Source organism: Oncorhynchus mykiss, chromosome 9 (genome assembly GCF_057628025.1).
Source record: "Oncorhynchus mykiss isolate SJ-2025 chromosome 9, ASM5762802v1, whole genome shotgun sequence".
NCBI lineage: Eukaryota > Metazoa > Chordata > Actinopteri > Salmoniformes > Salmonidae > Oncorhynchus > Oncorhynchus mykiss.
The window spans coordinates 78,613,246-78,633,215 of record NC_143030.1 but is presented as its reverse complement, the minus strand read 5'-3'; the positions used below and the strand labels follow the sequence as shown (position 1 = coordinate 78,633,215).

The window sequence follows — 19,970 nt, the reverse complement described above, 5'->3', positions numbered from 1 at the left end:
TATTCCTGTGTTGTATGTCATCGATTCATTGTATTCCTGTGTTGTATGTCATCGATTCATTGTATTCCTGTGTTGTATGTCATTGACTCATTGTAATCCTGTGTTGTATGTCATTGACTCATTGTATTCCTGTGTTGTTTGTCATTAACTCATTGTAGTCCTGTGTTGTATGTCATCGATTCATTGTAATCCTGTGTTGTATGTCATTGACTCATTCTAATCCTGTGTTGTATGTCATCGACTCATTGTAATCCTGTGTTGTATGTCATCGATTCATTCTAATCCTGTGTTGTATGTCATTGACTCATTGTAATCCTGTGTTGTGTGTCATCTACTCATTCTAATCCTGTGTTGTATGTCATTGACTCATTGTATTCCTGTGTTGTATGTCATCGACTCATTCTAATCCTGTGTTGTATGTCATCGATTCATTGTAATCCTGTGTTGTATGTCATCGACTCATTCTAATCCTGTGTTGTATGTCATTGACTCATTGTAATCCTGTGTTGTATGTCATTAACTCATTGTAATCCTGTGTTGTATGTCATCGATTCATTGTAATCCTGTGTTGTATGTCATTAACTCATTGTATTCCTGTGTTGTATGTCATCGATTCATTGTAATCCTGTGTTGTGTGTCATCGACTCATTCTAATCCTGTGTTGTATGTCATTGACTCATTGTAATCCTGTGTTGTATGTCATCGACTCATTGTATTCCTGTGTTGTATGTCATCGACTCATTGTAATCCTGTGTTGTAAGTCATTGACTCATTGTAATCCTGTGTTGTATGTCATTGACTCATTGTATTCCTGTGTTGTATGTCATCGATTCATTGTAATCCTGTGTTGTAAGTCATTGTCTCATTGTATTCCTGTGTTGTATGTCATTGACTCATTGTATTCCTGTGTTGTATGTCGTTGACTCATTCTAATCCTGTGTTGTATGTCATTAACTCATTGTATTCCTGTGTTGTATGTCATCGATTCATTGTATTCCTGTGTTGTATGTCATTGACTCATTGTAATCCTGTGTTGTATGTCATTGACTCATTGTATTCCTGTGTTGTATGTCATTAACTCATTGTAGTCCTGTGTTGTATGTCATCGATTCATTGTAATCCTGTGTTGTATGTCATTGACCCATTCTAATCCTGTGTTGTATGTCATCGACTCATTGTAATCCTGTGTTGTATGTCATCGATTCATTCTAATCCTGTGTTGTATGTCATTGACTCATTGTAATCCTGTGTTGTGTGTCATCTACTCATTCTAATCCTGTGTTGTATGTCATTGACTCATTGTATTCCTGTGTTGTATGTCATCGACTCATTCTAATCCTGTGTTGTATGTCATCGATTCATTGTAATCCTGTGTTGTATGTCATCGACTCATTCTAATCCTGTGTTGTATGTCATTGACTCATTGTAATCCTGTGTTGTATGTCATTAACTCATTGTAATCCTGTGTTGTATGTCATCGATTCATTGTAATCCTGTGTTGTATGTCATTAACTCATTGTATTCCTGTGTTGTATGTCATCGATTCATTGTAATCCTGTGTTGTATGTCATCGATTCATTGTAATCCTGTGTTGTATGTCATTAACTCATTGTATTCCTGTGTTGTATGTCATCGATTCATTGTAATCCTGTGTTGTATGTCATTGACTCATTGTAATCCTGTGTTGTATGTCATCGACTCATTGTATTCCTGTGTTGTATGTCATCGACTCATTGTAATCCTGTGTTGTAAGTCATTGACTCATTGTAATCCTGTGTTGTATGTCATTGACTCATTGTATTCCTGTGTTGTATGTCATCGATTCATTCTAATCCTGTGTTGTATGTCATTGACTCATTATAATCCTGTGTTGTATGTCATTGACTCATTGTAATCCTGTGTTGTATGTCATTGACTCATTGTATTCCTGTGTTGTATGTCATTGACTCATTGTAATCCTGTGTTGTATGTCATTGACTCATTGTAATCCTGTGTTGTATGTCATCGACTCATTGTAATCCTGTGTTGTATGTTATTGACTCATTCTAATCCTGTGTTGTATGTCATTGACTCATTCTAATCCTGTGTAGTATGTCATCGATTCATTGTATTCCTGTGTTGTATGTCATCGATTCATTGTATTCCTGTGTTGTATGTCATTGACTCATTGTATCTTGCTTTCCACTGCCAGCATCACACCACTGGTGTCAACTGTGAGCGCTGTGTCCTCACCTACTACAGATCACCTGACCATCCCCTGGACTCCCCATTGGCCTGCTCCCGTGAGTGACAGTTTATATTCAAACTAAAATACATGTTGATTGGTGTGTTTGAAAGATAATATTTAATTAGTCACTTATGTGGAAAGAAAATAGTGTTATAGCTGAACTGTGGGTCTTGATGATAATGTTTCTTACAAGTGATGTTTGTTACTTGACAGCAGATTAATAGAGTTGATTGTCTTCGTTCACCTCCTCTTCCTCCTCCTTCTCCTCCTCTTCCTCCTCCTCCTCTTCCTCATCTTCCTCCTCTTCCTCCTCCTTCTCCTCCTCCCCTTCCCCTTCCTCTTCCTCCTCCTCCTCCTCCTCCACCTCCACTTCCTCCTCCTCTTCCTCCTCCTCCTCCTCCTCCTCCTCCTCCTCTCTGCAGCCTGTGTGTGCCGGTCAGAGTTCACAGATGGTACCTGTGAGGATCTGACGGGTCGTTGTTACTGTAAATCCAACTACACCGGAGAGAACTGTGACTCCTGTGCTGAGGGATACATTAACTTCCCAGACTGCTACTGTAAGTATCCAGAATAAAAAAATCATTGTTATGGTTCTCATAAAATAGGTCTTTGGGTACAAAGTTGTAGAGCATAAACAGGAAGTAGTCTTTTTGATTTTATTTCACCTTTATTTAACCAGGTAGGCTGAGTTGAGAACAAGTTCTCATTTGCAACTGCGACCTGGCCAAGATAAAGCATTGCAGTTCGACACATACAACAACACAGAGTTACACATGGAATAAACAAAACATACAGTCAATGATACAGTAGAACAAAAGAAAACAACAAGTCTATATCCAGTAAGTGCAAATTAGGTAAGTTAAGGAAATAAATAGGCCATGGTGGTGAAGTAATTACAATATAGCAATTAAACACTGGAATGGTAGATGTGCAGAAGATGAATGTTCAAGTAGAGATACTGGGGTGCAAAGGAGCAAGATAAATAAATAAATACAGTATGGGGATGAGGTAGTTGGATGGGCTATTTACAGATGGGCTATGTATGTACAGGTGCAACGATCTGTGAGCTGCTCTGACAGCTTGCGCTTAAAGCTAGTGAGGGAGATATGAGTCTCCAGCTTCAGAGATTTTTGCAGTTCATTCCAGTCATTGGCAGCAGAGAACTGGAAGGAAAGACGACCAAAGGAGGAATTGGCTTTGGGGGTGACCAGTGAGGGACAGTTTCCCTGGACACAGATTTAACCTAGTCCTGGACAACAACAAAAATCATTCTCAGTGGAGAATGTCTATTGAAATAGCTGTTTATTTCAGGACTAAATTATCTCTGTTTGGGAAACAGATCCTAGAGCTTTACAGCAGCCCAGGATCGATAAGAACTGCTGCTATAACTGCTGCTATAACTTGTCTAATGCGTGTTTCTGTCAGCCATAGCAACATACCTCGACAACAACAATAGCAACAGAGAAGCTAAACCTGCCGGAGAAATCATCAGTAAGTCTTTCAAATATATATTTTATTTATTCAATTTATTCAAAACGTATAGTACAAATTATACCGCCGGAGTAAGACAAGATAAATGTTTCTCCATCTGTGGTATCATGTGTTATTATAACCAATAATTTTCTCTGCGTTGTACACGTCTCTACTTGTGTTGGACCGTCAAACCCTATTGGATTGATGAGATAGGCAATGGGGGGGACGGGATTAGCAGAAGCAAACAATGTCAAGTCTATCCTTGGCTACAGTAACAGTATGTGTCTCTGTCTCTGTCTCTGTGTAGACTGTGAGTGCAGTGCTGCTGGGACGGAGGGAAACTCCTGCCGTCCTGATCCACGTACCCGCACCTGTATCTGCAAACCCGGCTTCACTGGGGAACACTGTGACGTCTGTGTCCCAGGGTACTACGGACTCAACTGCCAGGGTAAGATACCACCCAGAGAGACTATACACTAGATACCACCCAGAGAGACTATACACTAGATACCACCCAGAGAGACTATACACTAGATACCACCCAGAGAGACTATACACTAGATACCACCCAGAGAGACTATACACTAGATACCACCCAGAGAGACTATACACTAGACACCACCCAGAGAGACTATACACTAGATACCACCCAGAGAGACTATACACTAGATAAATCAAATCAAATTTTATTTTTTATATAGCCCTTCGTACATCAGCTGATATCTCAAAGTGCTGTACAGAAACCCAGCCTAAAACCCCAAACAGCAAGCAATGCAGGTGAAGAAGCACGGTGGCTAGGAAAAACTCCCTAGAAAGGCCAAAACCTAGGAAGAAACCTAGAGAGGAACCAGGCTATGTGGGGTGGCCAGTCCTCTTCTGGCTGTGCCGGGTGGAGATTATAACAAAACATGGTCAAGATGTTCAAATGTTCATAAATGACCAGCATGGTCGAATAATAATAAGGCAGAATAGTTGAAACTGGAGCAGCAGCACAGTCAGGTGGCCACCCAGAGAGATTATACACTAGATACCAACCAGCGATATACACTAGATACCACCCAGAGAGACTATACACTAGATACCACCCAGAGATACTATACACTAGATACCACCCAGAGAGACTATACACTAGATACCACCCAGAGATATACACTAGATACCACCCAGAGAGACTATACACTAGATACCACCCAGAGAGACTATACACTAGATACCACCCAGAGAGACTATACACTAGATACCACCCAGAGAGACTATACACTAGACACCACCCAGAGAGACTATACACTAGATACCACCCAGAGAGACTATACACTAGATAAATACACATAGAGATATACACTAACTACACACATATATATATACTAGATAACTACACACAGAGATATACACTAGATATATACACTAGATAACTACACACAGACATATACACTAACTACACACTGATATATACACTAGATAACTTTATACACTGTCAGGCATGCTCATACTCCCCAGCCCCACAAACAAACACAAACACACTTGTTCGTTGTGTAATGACCCCAGTGTGCCCTCTCCTCCGCCAGCATGTCGGTGCTCAGGCGCGGGGTGCCAGGGTGGTAGGTGTGATACGCTGACGGGGCAGTGCCAGTGTCACCAAGGCTTCCAGGGCTACTCATGTGACCAGTGTGCTCCTGGCTACTTCAACTACCCCCTCTGCCGACGTGAGTATCTGCCAACACATTGTTACCCACTGTGCCAAAGTGATTGTCTGTCTGCCAAACATTGGCTCCAAAAAACATTGTCTGCTAAATGTCTGTCTCTTCAGAAAGCTGACACAACAGACAGGACCATGAATATACAGCTCAATACTGATATACAGCTCAATACTGAACAACAGACAGGACCATGGATATACAGCTCAATACTGATATACAGCTCAATACTGATATACAGACAGGACCATGGATATACAGCTCAATACTGATATACAGCTTAATACTGACACAACAGACAGGACCATGGATATACAGCTCAATACTGATATACCGACAGGACCATGGATATACAGCTCAATACTGACACAACAGACAGGACCATGGATATACAGCTCAATACTGATATACAGCTCAATACTGATATACAGCTCAATACTGACACAACAGACAGGACCATGGATATACAGCTCAATACTGACACAACAGACAGGACCATGGATATACAGCTCAATACTGATATTCAGCTCAATACTGACACAACACACAGGACCATGGATATACAGCTCAATACTGACACAACACACAGGACCATGGATATACAGCTCAATACTGATATAGAGCTCAATACTGATATACAGCTCAATACTGATATAGAGCTCAATACTGATATACAGCTCAATACTGATATAGAGCTCAATACTGATATAGAGCTCAATACTGATATACAGCTCAATACTGACACAACACACAGGACCATGGATATACAGCTCAATGCTGATATACAGCTCAATACCGATATACAGACAGGACCACGGATATACAGCTCAATACTGATATACAGACAGGACCATGGATATACAGTTCAATACTGATATACAGCTCAATACTGACACAACAGACAGGACCATGGATATACAGCTCAATACTGATATACAGCTCAATACTGATATACAGATCAATACTGATATACAGACAGGACCATGGATATACAGCTCAATACTGATATACAGCTCAATACTGATATACAGACAGGACCATGGATATACAGCTCAATACTGATATACAGCTCAATACTGATATACAGACAGGACCATGGATATACAGCTCAATACTGATATACAGCTCAATACTGATATACAGATCAATACTGACACAACACACAGGACCATGGATATACAGCTCAATACGGATATACAGCTCAATACTGATATACAGCTCAATACTGACTCAGGACCGCTTGCCTGTTGAGTGAATTGTTTCTGGAATTGGAATTACAATAAAAGTTCATAAATGTTGTCACACAAACTCTGTTTGTCTTTCCCCTCCGTCAGTGTGTGGCTGTAGCAGCGTGGGTTCCCTCCCAGAGGGCTGTGATTGGTCTGGACGGTGTGTGTGTCGTCCAGAGTTCCAGGGACCGCGATGTGAGCAGTGTAGATCAGGCTTCCACTCCTACCCCAACTGCCAAGGTACTGACCGCTGACTGGACCACACGCCACGCTCATCAACTACACACACCGAAACTACACACGCCAAAACTACACACACCGAAACTACACACACCAAACTACACATACCACGCTCATCAACTACACACACCACAACTACACACACTGCATCTACACACATCAAATCTACACACATCAAATCTACACACACCACACCTACACACACCACATCTACACACACCAAACTACACATACCACGCTCATCAACTACACACACCGAAACTACACACACCACATCTACACACATCAAATCTACACATACCACGCTCATCAACTACACACACCACACCTACACACACCACATCTACACACATCAAATCTACACATACCACGCTCATCAACTACACACACCGAAACTACACACACCACATCTACACACATCAAATCTACACATACCACACTCATCAACTACACACACCGCATCTACACACACACCAGGCACCACAACTACACATGCCAGAAACCACAACTACACACACTACATCAACACACACACCAGACACCACAACTACACACACTAGACACCACAACTACACACACCAGACACCACAACTACATACACTACATCAACACACACACCAGACACCCCAACTACACACACCAGACACCCCAACTACACACATCAGACACCCCAACTACACACACCAGACACCACAACTACACACACCACATCAACACACACACCAGAAACCACAACTACACACACCAGAAACCACAACTACAGACACCAGAAACCACAACTACACAAACACCAGACATCACAACTACAGACACCACAACAACACACACTAGACACCCCAACTACACACACCAGACACCCCAACTACACCCCCGCAACTACACACACTAGACACCCCAACTACACACACCAGACACCCCAACTACACACACTAGACACCCCAACTACACACACCACACACCCCAACTACACACACTAGAAACCCCAACTACACACACTAGAAACCCCAGCTACACACACCAGACACCACAACTACGCACACCAGAAACCACAACTACACACACCAGGGACCCCAACTACACACACCAGACACCCCAATAAAACACACTAGAAACCCCAACTACACACACTAGAAACCCCAACTACACACACCAGACACCACAACTGCACACAGGTGTCTGAACTCTCTATCAAAACAGTTTGGTGATGTTTGAGACTACAAGGCAGTCGTAGACAGAAGACAAATCACCTCTTTAAATAACTCATTATTATTTGTCGACCGGTCAGTCTGCTCAGTTGGTGAATAGCGACAGAGCAGAACACGGCCGCTATCTAATGTTGTCACTTCCTGTTTACCCAGTGTGCACCTGTGATCCTCGCACCTCCCTGGGCTCCAGCTGCAGTGTGTCGGGCCACTGCCACTGCAGACCCAACTACAGCGGTACCGCCTGTGACCAGTGTGCTCCTGGTTTCTACGGCTTCCCCAGCTGCACGCGTAAGTTGTCCGAGTTCAGACGACATCTCAAAGCCTGATTGGTTGTTAAAATCAGATTGCTTCAATATCTAAAACTAATTTCTAAATTTGTCCAAGGCACTTTGTTAAACGATGGGCGGCCGTCTGCGTTGTATGTGTTTATTACCCTGTCTAATCTGTCATGTTGTTATGTGTTTATTACCCTGTCTAATCTGTCATGTGTTTATTACCCTGTCTAATCTGTCATGTGTTTATTACCCTGTCTAATCTGTCATGTTGTTATGTGTTTATTACCCTGTCTAATCTGTCATGTTGTTATGTGTTTATTATCCTGTCTAATCTGTCATGTTGTTATGTGTTTATTACCCTGTCTAATCTGTCATGTGTTTATTACCCTGTCTAATCTGTCATGTGTTTATTACCCTGTCTAATCTGTCATGTGTTTATTACCCTGTCTAATCTGTCATGTTGTTATGTGTTTATTACCCTGTCTAATCTGTCATGTTGTTATGTGTTTATTATCCTGTCTAATCTGTCATGTTGTTATGTGTTTATTACCCTGTCTAATCTGTCATGTGTTTATTACCCTGTCTAATCTGTCATGTGTTTATTACCCTGTCTAATCTGTCATGTTGTTATGTGTCTATTACCCTGTCTAATCTGACATGTTGTTATGTGTTTATTACCCTGTCTAATCTGTCATGTGTTTATTACCCTGTCTAATCTGTCATGTTGTTATGTGTTTATTACCCTGTCTAATCTGTCATGTTGTTATGTGTCTATTACCCTGTCTAATCTGTCATGTTGTTATGTGTTTATTACCCTGTCTAATCTGTCATGTTGTTATGTATTTATTACCCTGTCTAATCTGTCATGTTGTTATGTATTTATTACCCTGTCTAATCTGTCATGTTGTTATGTGTTTATTACCCTGTCTAATCTGTCATGTTGTTATGTGTTTATTACCCTGTCTAATCTGTCATGTTGTTATGTATTTATTACCCTGTCTAATCTGTCATGTGTTTATTACCCTGTCTAATCTGTCATGTTGTTATGTGTTTATTACCCTGTCTAATCTGTCATGTGTTTATTACCCTGTCTAATCTGTCATGTTGTTATGTGTTTATTACCCTGTCTAATCTGTCATGTATTTATTACCCTGTCTAATCTGTCATGTTGTTATGTGTTTATTACCCTGTCTAATCTGTCATGATGTTATGTGTTTATTACCCTGTCTAATCTGTCATGTTGTTATGTATTTATTACCCTGTCTAATCTGTCATGTTGTTATGTGTTTATTATCCTGTCTAATCTGACATGTTGTTATGTGTTTATTACCCTGTCTAATCTGTCATGTTGTTATGTATTTATTACCCTGTCTAATCTGTCATGTTGTTATGTGTTTATTATCCTGTCTAATCTGTCATGTTGTTATGTGTTTATTATCCTGTCTAATCTGTCATGTTGTTATGTGTTTATTACCCTGTCTAATCTGTCATGTGTTTATTACCCTGTCTAATCTGTCATGTTGTTATGTGTATATTACCCTGTCTAATCTGTCATGTTGTTATGTGTTTATTACCCTGTCTAATCTGTCATGTTGTTATGTGTTTATTACCCTGTCTAATCTGTCATGTTGTTATGTGTTTATTACCCTGTCTAATCTGTCATGGTGTTATGTATTTATTACCCTGTCTAATCTGTCATGTTGTTATGTGTTTATTACCCTGTCTAATCTGTCATGTGTTTATTACCCTGTCTAATCTGTCATGTTGTTATGTATTTATTACCCTGTCTAATCTGTCATGTTGTTATGTATTTATTATCCTGTCTAATCTGTCACTAAATTCAAATCTGAATCTAGCTAAATGCTAGCTGGCTAACTCACTCTTCTCTCTCCTGTCTCCCCAGCTACTTTGCTAATGTGTTAATATCTCTCTCCTACCTCAGCTTGTCAGTGCTCAGCTGAGGGCTCCAGGTTCAGTAGCTGTGACCAGGTGAGTGGTCAGTGTACCTGTCTACCCAACGTCGTGGGACAGAGGTGTGACACCTGCAGCTCTGGAACCTACGGATTCCCTCTCTGCCAAGGTAGGTGACCTCCTATGGACTTGGTCATTCAATCAATCAATTAATCAATCAATAGATCTTTATCATCCCTCAATGACAAATTAATTCAGTCCTTTTGCTCATATAATACACACATACTGTACATTCAATATCCATCTCGATTTCGATCTCAACCTTTGTATAGCCTACACATTGACTCTGTACTGGTATCCCCTGTATATAGCCTCCACATTGACTCTGTACCGGTACCCCCTGTATATAGCCTCCACATTGAATCTGTACCGGTACAACCTGTATATAGCCTCCACATTGACTCTGTACCAGTACTCCCTGTATATAGCCTCCACATTGACTCTGTACCGGTACCCCCTGTATATAGCCTCCACATTGACTCTGTACCAGTACTCCCTGTATATAGCCTCCACATTGAATCTGTACCGGTACACCCTGTATATAGCCTCCACATTGACTCTGTACCGTAACACCCTGTATATAGCCTCCACAATGACTCTGTACCGGTACCCCCTGTATATAGGCTCCACATTGACTCTGTACCGGTACCCCCCTGTATATAGCCTCCACATTGACTCTGTACCGGTACCCCCTGTATATAGCCTCCACATTGACTCTGTACCGGTACCCCCTGTATATAGCCTCCACATTAACCCTGTACCGTAATACCCTGTATATAGCCTCCACATTGACTCTGTACCAGTACCCCCTGTATATAGCCTCCACATTGACTCTGTACCGTAATACCCTGTATATAGCCTCCACATTGACTCTGTACCGGTACCCCCTGTATATAGCCTCCTCATTGACTCTGTACCCGTACCCCCTATATATAGCCTCCTCATTGACTCTGTACCGGTACCCCCTGTATATAGCCTCCACATTGACTCTGTACCGTAATACCCTGTATATAGCCTCCACATTGACTCTGTACCGTAATACCCTGTATATAGCCTCCACATTGACTCTGTACCGTAATACCCTGTTTATAGCCTCCACATTGACTCTGTACCGTAATACCATGTATATAGCCTCCACATTGACTCTGTACCATAATACCCTGTATATAGCCTCCACATTGACTCTGTACCGTAATACCCTGTATATAGCCTCCACATTGACTCTGTACCATAATACCCTGTATATAGCCTCCACATTGACTCTGTACCATAATACCCTGTATATAGCCTCCACATTGACTCTGTACCATAATACCCTGTATATAGCCTCCACATTGACTCTGTACCGTAATACCCTGTATATAGCCTCCACATTGACTCTGTACCATAATACCCTGTATATAGCCTCCACATTGACTCTGTACCGTAATACCCTGTATATAGCCTCCACATTGACTCTGTACCTTAATACCCTGTATATAGCCTCCACATTGACTCTGTACCGTAATACCCTGTATATAGCCTCCACATTGACTCTGTACCGTAATACCCTGTATATAGTCTCCACATTGACTCTGTACCGTAATACCCTGTATATAGCCTCCACATTGACTCTGTACCGTAATACCCTGTATATAGCCTCCACATTGACTCTGTACCGTAATACCCTGTATATAGTCTCCACATTGACTCTGTACCGTAATACCCTGTATATAGCCTCCACATTGACTCTGTACCGTAACACCCTGTATATAGCATCCACATTGACTCTGTACCGTAATACCCTGTATATAGCCTCCACATTGACTCTGTACCATAATACCCTGTATATAGCCTCCACATTGACTCTGTACCGTAATACCCTGTATATAGCCTCCACATTGACTCTGTACCAGTACCCCCTGTATATAGCCTCCACATTGACTCTGTACCGGTACCCCCTGTATATAGCCTCCACATTGACTCTGTACCAGTACCCCCTGTATATAGCCTCCACATTGACTCTGTACCATAATACCCTGTATATAGCCTCCACATTGACTCTGTACCTTAATACCCTGTATATAGCCTCCACATTGACTCTGTACCAGTACCCCCTGTATATAGCCTCCACATTGTTTCTGTACCAGTACCCCCTGTATATAGCCTCCACATTGACTCTGTACCAGTACCCCCTGTATATAGCCTCCACATTGACTCTGTACCGTAATACCCTGTATATAGCCTCCACATTGACTCTGTACCAGTACCCCCTGTATATAGCCTCCACATTGACTCTGTACCATAATACCCTGTATATAGCCTCCACATTGACTCTGTACCGTAATACCCTGTATATAGCCTCCACATTGACTCTGTACCATAATACCCTGTATATAGCCTCTACATTGACTCTGTACCATAATACCCTGTATATAGCCTCCACATTGACTCTGTACCATAATACCCTGTATATAGCCTCCACATTGACTCTGTACCGTAATACCCTGTATATAGCCTCCACATTGACTCTGTACCATAATACCCTGTATATAGCCTCCACATTGACTCTGTACCGTAATACCCTGTATATAGCCTCCACATTGACTCTGTACCTTAATACCCTGTATATAGCCTCCACATTGACTCTGTACCGTAATACCCTGTATATAGCCTCCACATTGACTCTGTACCGTAATACCCTGTATATAGTCTCCACATTGACTCTGTACCGTAATACCCTGTATATAGCCTCCACATTGACTCTGTACCGTAATACCCTGTATATAGCCTCCACATTGACTCTGTACCGTAATACCCTGTATATAGTCTCCACATTGACTCTGTACCGTAATACCCTGTATATAGCCTCCACATTGACTCTGTACCGTAACACCCTGTATATAGCATCCACATTGACTCTGTACCGTAATACCCTGTATATAGCCTCCACATTGACTCTGTACCATAATACCCTGTATATAGCCTCCACATTGACTCTGTACCGTAATACCCTGTATATAGCCTCCACATTGACTCTGTACCAGTACCCCCTGTATATAGCCTCCACATTGACTCTGTACCGGTACCCCCTGTATATAGCCTCCACATTGACTCTGTACCAGTACCCCCTGTATATAGCCTCCACATTGACTCTGTACCATAATACCCTGTATATAGCCTCCACATTGACTCTGTACCTTAATACCCTGTATATAGCCTCCACATTGACTCTGTACCAGTACCCCCTGTATATAGCCTCCACATTGTTTCTGTACCAGTACCCCCTGTATATAGCCTCCACATTGACTCTGTACCAGTACCCCCTGTATATAGCCTCCACATTGACTCTGTACCGTAATACCCTGTATATAGCCTCCACATTGACTCTGTACCTTAATACCCTGTATATAGCCTCCACATTGACTCTGTACCGTAATACCCTGTATATAGCCTCCACATTGACTCTGTACCGTAATACCCTGTATATAGTCTCCACATTGACTCTGTACCGTAATACCCTGTATATAGCCTCCACATTGACTCTGTACCGTAATACCCTGTATATAGCCTCCACATTGACTCTGTACCGTAATACCCTGTATATAGTCTCCACATTGACTCTGTACCGTAATACCCTGTATATAGCCTCCACATTGACTCTGTACCGTAACACCCTGTATATAGCATCCACATTGACTCTGTACCGTAATACCCTGTATATAGCCTCCACATTGACTCTGTACCATAATACCCTGTATATAGCCTCCACATTGACTCTGTACCGTAATACCCTGTATATAGCCTCCACATTGACTCTGTACCAGTACCCCCTGTATATAGCCTCCACATTGACTCTGTACCGGTACCCCCTGTATATAGCCTCCACATTGACTCTGTACCAGTACCCCCTGTATATAGCCTCCACATTGACTCTGTACCATAATACCCTGTATATAGCCTCCACATTGACTCTGTACCTTAATACCCTGTATATAGCCTCCACATTGACTCTGTACCAGTACCCCCTGTATATAGCCTCCACATTGTTTCTGTACCAGTACCCCCTGTATATAGCCTCCACATTGACTCTGTACCAGTACCCCCTGTATATAGCCTCCACATTGACTCTGTACCGTAATACCCTGTATATAGCCTCCACATTGACTCTGTACCAGTACCCCCTGTATATAGCCTCCACATTGACTCTGTACCGGTACCCCCTGTATATAGCCTCCACATTGACTCTGTACCAGTACCCCCTGTATATAGCCTCCACATTGACTCTGTACCATAATACCCTGTATATAGCCTCCACATTGACTCTGTACCGTAATACCCTGTATATAGCCTCCACATTGACTCTGTACCAGTACCCCCTGTATATAGCCTCCACATTGTTTCTGTACCAGTACCCCCTGTATATAGCCTCCACATTGACTCTGTACCAGTACCCCCTGTATATAGCCTCCACATTGACTCTGTACCGTAATACCCTGTATATAGCCTCCACATTGACTCTGTACCAGTACTCCCTGTATATAGCCTCCACATTGACTCTGTACCAGTACTCCCTGTATATAGCCTCCACATTGACTCTGTACCAGTACTCCCTGTATATAGCCTCCACATTGACTCTGTACCAGTACTCCCTGTATATAGCCTCCACATTGACTCTGTACCAGTACTCCCTGTATATAGCCTCCACATTGACTCTGTACCAGTACCCCCTGTATATAGCCTCCACATTGACTCTGTACCGGTACCCCCTGTATATAGCCTCCACATTGACTCTGTACCAGTACCCCCTGTATATAGCCTCCACATTGTTTCTGTACCAGTACCCCCTGTATATAGCCTCCACATTGACTCTGTACCAGTACCCCCTGTATATAGCCTCCACATTGACTCTGTACCGTAATACCCTGTATATAGCCTCCACATTGACTCTGTACCAGTACTCCCTGTATATAGCCTCCACATTGACTCTGTACCAGTACTCCCTGTATATAGCCTCCACATTGACTCTGTACCGTAATACCCTGTATATAGCCTCCACATTGACTCTGTACCAGTACTCCCTGTATATAGCCTCCACATTGACTCTGTACCAGTACTCCCTGTATATAGCCTCCACATTGACTCTGTACCAGTACTCCCTGTATATAGCCTCCACATTGACTCTGTACCAGTACCCCCTGTATATAGCCTCCACATTGACTCTGTACCGGTACCCCCTGTATATAGCCTCCACATTGACTCTGTACCAGTACCCCCTGTATATAGCCTCCACATTGTTTCTGTACCAGTACCCCCTGTATATAGCCTCCACATTGACTCTGTACCAGTACCCCCTGTATATAGCCTCCACATTGACTCTGTACCGTAATACCCTGTATATAGCCTCCACATTGACTCTGTACCAGTACTCCCTGTATATAGCCTCCACATTGACTCTGTACCAGTACTCCCTGTATATAGCCTCCACATTGACTCTGTACCGTAATACCCTGTATATAGCCTCCACATTGACTCTGTACCAGTACTCCCTGTATATAGCCTCCACATTGACTCTGTACCAGTACTCCCTGTATATAGCCTCCACATTGACTCTGTACCAGTACTCCCTGTATATAGCCTCCACATTGACTCTGTACCAGTACCCCCTGTTTATAGCCTCCACATTGACTCTGTACCAGTACCCCCTGTATATAGCCTCCACATTGACTCTGTACCAGTACCCCCTGTATATAGCCTCCACATTGACTCTGTACCTGTACCCCCTGTATATAGCCTCCACATTGACTCTGTACCTGTACCCCCTGTATATAGCCTCCACATTGACTCTGTACCTGTACCCCCTGTATATACCCTCCACATTGACTCTGTACCTGTACCCCCTGTATATACCCTCCACATTGACTGCACCGTAATACCCTGTATATAGCCTCCACATTGACTCTGTACCGTAATACCCTGTATATAGCCTCCACATTGACTCTGTACCGTAATACCCTGTATATAGCCTCCACATTGACTCTGTACCTGTACCCCCTGTATATACCCTCCACATTGACTGCACCGTAATACCCTGTATATAGCCTCCACATTGACTCTGTACCGTAATACCCTGTATATAGCCTCCACATTGACTCTGTACCGTAATACCCTGTTTATAGCCTCCACATTGACTCTGTACCGTAATACCCTGTATATAGCCTCCACATTGACTCTGTACCGTAATACCCTGTATATAGCCTCCACATTGACTCTGTACCGTAATACCCTGTATATAGCCTCCACATTGACTCTGTACCGTAATACCCTGTATATAGCCTCCACATTGACTCTGTACCGTAATACCCTGTATATAGCCTCCACATTGACTCTGTACCGTAATACCCTGTATATAGCCTCCACATTGACTCTGTACCGTAATACCCTGTATATAGCCTCCACATTGACTCTGTACCGTAATACCCTGTATATAGCCTCCACATTGACTCTGTACCGTAATACCCTGTATATAGCCTCCACATTGACTCTGTACCGTAATACCCTGTATATAGCCTCCACATTGACTCTGTACCATAATACCCTGTATATAGCCTCCACATTGACTCTGTACCGTAATACCCTGTATATAGCCTCCACATTGACTCTGTACCGTAATACCATGTATATAGCCTCCACATTGACTCTGTACCGTAACACCCTGTATATAGCCTCCACATTGACTCTGTACCGTAACACCCTGTATATAGCCTCCACATTGACTCTGTACCGTAACACCCTGTATATAGCCTCCACATTGACTCTGTACCGTAATACCCTGTATATAGCCTCCACATTGACTCTGTACCGTAACACCCTGTATATAGCCTCCACATTGACTCTGTACCGTAACACCCTGTATATAGCCTCCACATTGACTCTGTACCGTAATACCCTGTATATAGCCTCCACATTGACTCTGTACCGTAATACCCTGTATATAGCCTCCACATTGACTCTGTACCGTAATACCCTGTATATAGCCTCCACATTGACTCTGTACCGTAACACCCTGTATATAGCCTCCACATTGACTCTGTACCGTAATACCCTGTATATAGCCTCCACATTGACTCTGTACCGTAACACCCTGTATATAGCCTCCACATTGACTCTGTACCGTAATACCCTGTATATAGCCTCCACATTGACTCTGTACCGTAATACCCTGTATATAGTCTCCACATTGACTCTGTACCAGTACCCCCTGTATATAGCCTCCACACTGACTCTGTACCGTAATACCCTGTATATAGTCTCCACACTGACTCTGTACCGTAATACCCTGTATATAGCCTCCACATTGACTCTGTACCGTAATACCCTGTATATAGCCTCCACATTGACTCTGTACCGTAATACCCTGTATATAGCCTCCACATTGACTCTGTACCGTAATACCCTGTATATAGCCTCCACATTGACTCTGTACCGTAATACCCTGTATATAGCCTCCACATTGACTCTGTACCGTAATACCCTGTATATAGTCTCCACATTGACTCTGTACCGTAACACCCTGTATATAGCCTCCACATTGACTCTGTACCGTAATACCCTGTATATAGCCTCCACATTGACTCTGTACCGTAACACCCTGTATATAGCCTCCACATTGACTCTGTACCGTAATACCCTGTATATAGCCTCCACATTGACTCTGTACCGTAATACCCTGTATATAGCCTCCACATTGACTCAGTACCGTAATACCCTGTATATAGCCTCCACATTGACTCAGTACCGTAATACCCTGTATATAGCCTCCACATTGACTCTGTACCGTAATACCCTGTATATAGCCTCCACATTGACTCTGTACCGTAATACCCTGTATATAGCCTCCACATTGACTCTGTACCATAATACCCTGTATATAGCCTCCACATTGACTCTGTACCGTAATACCCTGTATATAGCCTCCACATTGACTCTGTACCGTAATACCCTGTATATAGCCTCCACATTGACTCAGTACCGTAATACCCTGTATATAGCCTCCACATTGACTCTGTACCGTAATACCCTGTATATAGCCTCCACATTGACTCAGTATCGTAATACCCTGTATATAGCCTCCACATTGACTCTGTACCGTAACACCCTGTATATAGCCTCCACATTGACTCTGTACCGTAATACCCTGTATATAGCCTCCACATTGACTCTGTACCGTAATACCCTGTATATAGTCTCCACATTGACTCTGTACCGTAATACCCTGTATATAGCCTCCACATTGACTCTGTACCGTAATACCCTGTATATAGCCTCCACATTGACTCTGTACCGTAATACCCTGTATATAGCCTCCACATTGACTCTGTACCGTAATACCCTGTATATAGCCTCCACATTGACTCTGTACCGTAATACCCTGTATATAGCCTCCACATTGACTCTGTACCGTAATACCCTGTATATAGCCTCCACACTGACTCTGTACCGTAACACCCTGTATATAGCCTCCACATTGACTCTGTACCGTAATACCCTGTATATAGCCTCCACATTGACTCTGTACCGTAATACCCTGTATATAGCCTCCACATTGACTCTGTACCATAATACCCTGTATATAGCCTCCACATTGACTCTGTACCGTAATACCCTGTATATAGCCTCCACATTGACTCTGTACCGTAATACCCTGTATATAGCCTCCACATTGACTCTGTACCGTAATACCATGTATATAGCCTCCACACTGACTCTGTACCGTAATACCCTGTATATAGCCTCCACACTGACTCTGTACCGTAATACCCTGTATATAGCCTCCACATTGACTCTGTACCGTAATACCCTGTATATAGTCTCCACATTGACTCTGTACCGTAATACCCTGTATATAGCCTCCACATTGACTCTGTACCGTAATACCCTGTATATAGCCTCCACATTGACTCTGTACCGTAATACCCTGTATATAGCCTCCACATTGACTCTGTACCGTAATACCCTGTATATAGCCTCCACATTGACTCTGTACCGTAATACCCTGTATATAGCCTCCACATTGACTCTGTACCGTAATACCCTGTATATAGCCTCCACATTGACTCTGTACCGTAATACCCTGTATATAGCCTCCACATTGACTCTGTACCGTAATACCCTGTATATAGCCTCCACATTGACTCTGTACCGTAATACCCTGTATATAGCCTCCACATTGACTCTGTACCGTAATACCCTGTATATAGTCTCCACATTGACTCTGTACCGTAATACCCTGTATATAGCCTCCACATTGACTCTGTACCGTAACACCCTGTATATAGTCTCCACATTGACTCTGTACCGTAATACCCTGTATATAGCCTCCACACTGACTCTGTACCGTAATACCCTGTATATAGCCTCCACATTGACTCTGTACCGTAATACCCTGTATATAGCCTCCACATTGACTCTGTACCGTAATACCCTGTATATAGCCTCCACATTGACTCTGTACCGTAATACCCTGTATATAGCCTCCACACTGACTCTGTACCGTAATACCCTGTATATAGCCTCCACATTGACTCTGTACCGTAATACCCTGTATATAGCCTCCACATTGACTCTGTACCGTAATACCCTGTATATAGCCTCCACATTGACTCTGTACCGTAATA

The 19,970-nt window shown here is 42.7% G+C and overlaps 1 protein-coding gene across 2 annotated transcripts in view; it reads left to right on the top strand.

Moving 5' to 3' along the window:
- LOC110516471 (laminin subunit alpha-5) overlaps window positions 1-19,970 on the top strand; it is a 254,283-nt gene that overhangs the window by 96,659 nt on the left and 137,654 nt on the right. For both annotated transcript variants that reach the window (XM_090185535.1, XM_090185536.1), the window contains exons 9-16: window positions 2,192-2,282; window positions 2,650-2,784; window positions 3,653-3,718; window positions 4,008-4,148; window positions 5,266-5,403; window positions 6,729-6,863; window positions 8,222-8,356; window positions 10,286-10,423. In XM_090185535.1, the coding sequence (XP_090041661.1) occupies window positions 2,192-2,282; window positions 2,650-2,784; window positions 3,653-3,718; window positions 4,008-4,148; window positions 5,266-5,403; window positions 6,729-6,863; window positions 8,222-8,356; window positions 10,286-10,423 (979 nt within the window). The remainder of the gene's footprint in view (window positions 1-2,191; window positions 2,283-2,649; window positions 2,785-3,652; window positions 3,719-4,007; window positions 4,149-5,265; window positions 5,404-6,728; window positions 6,864-8,221; window positions 8,357-10,285; window positions 10,424-19,970) is intronic.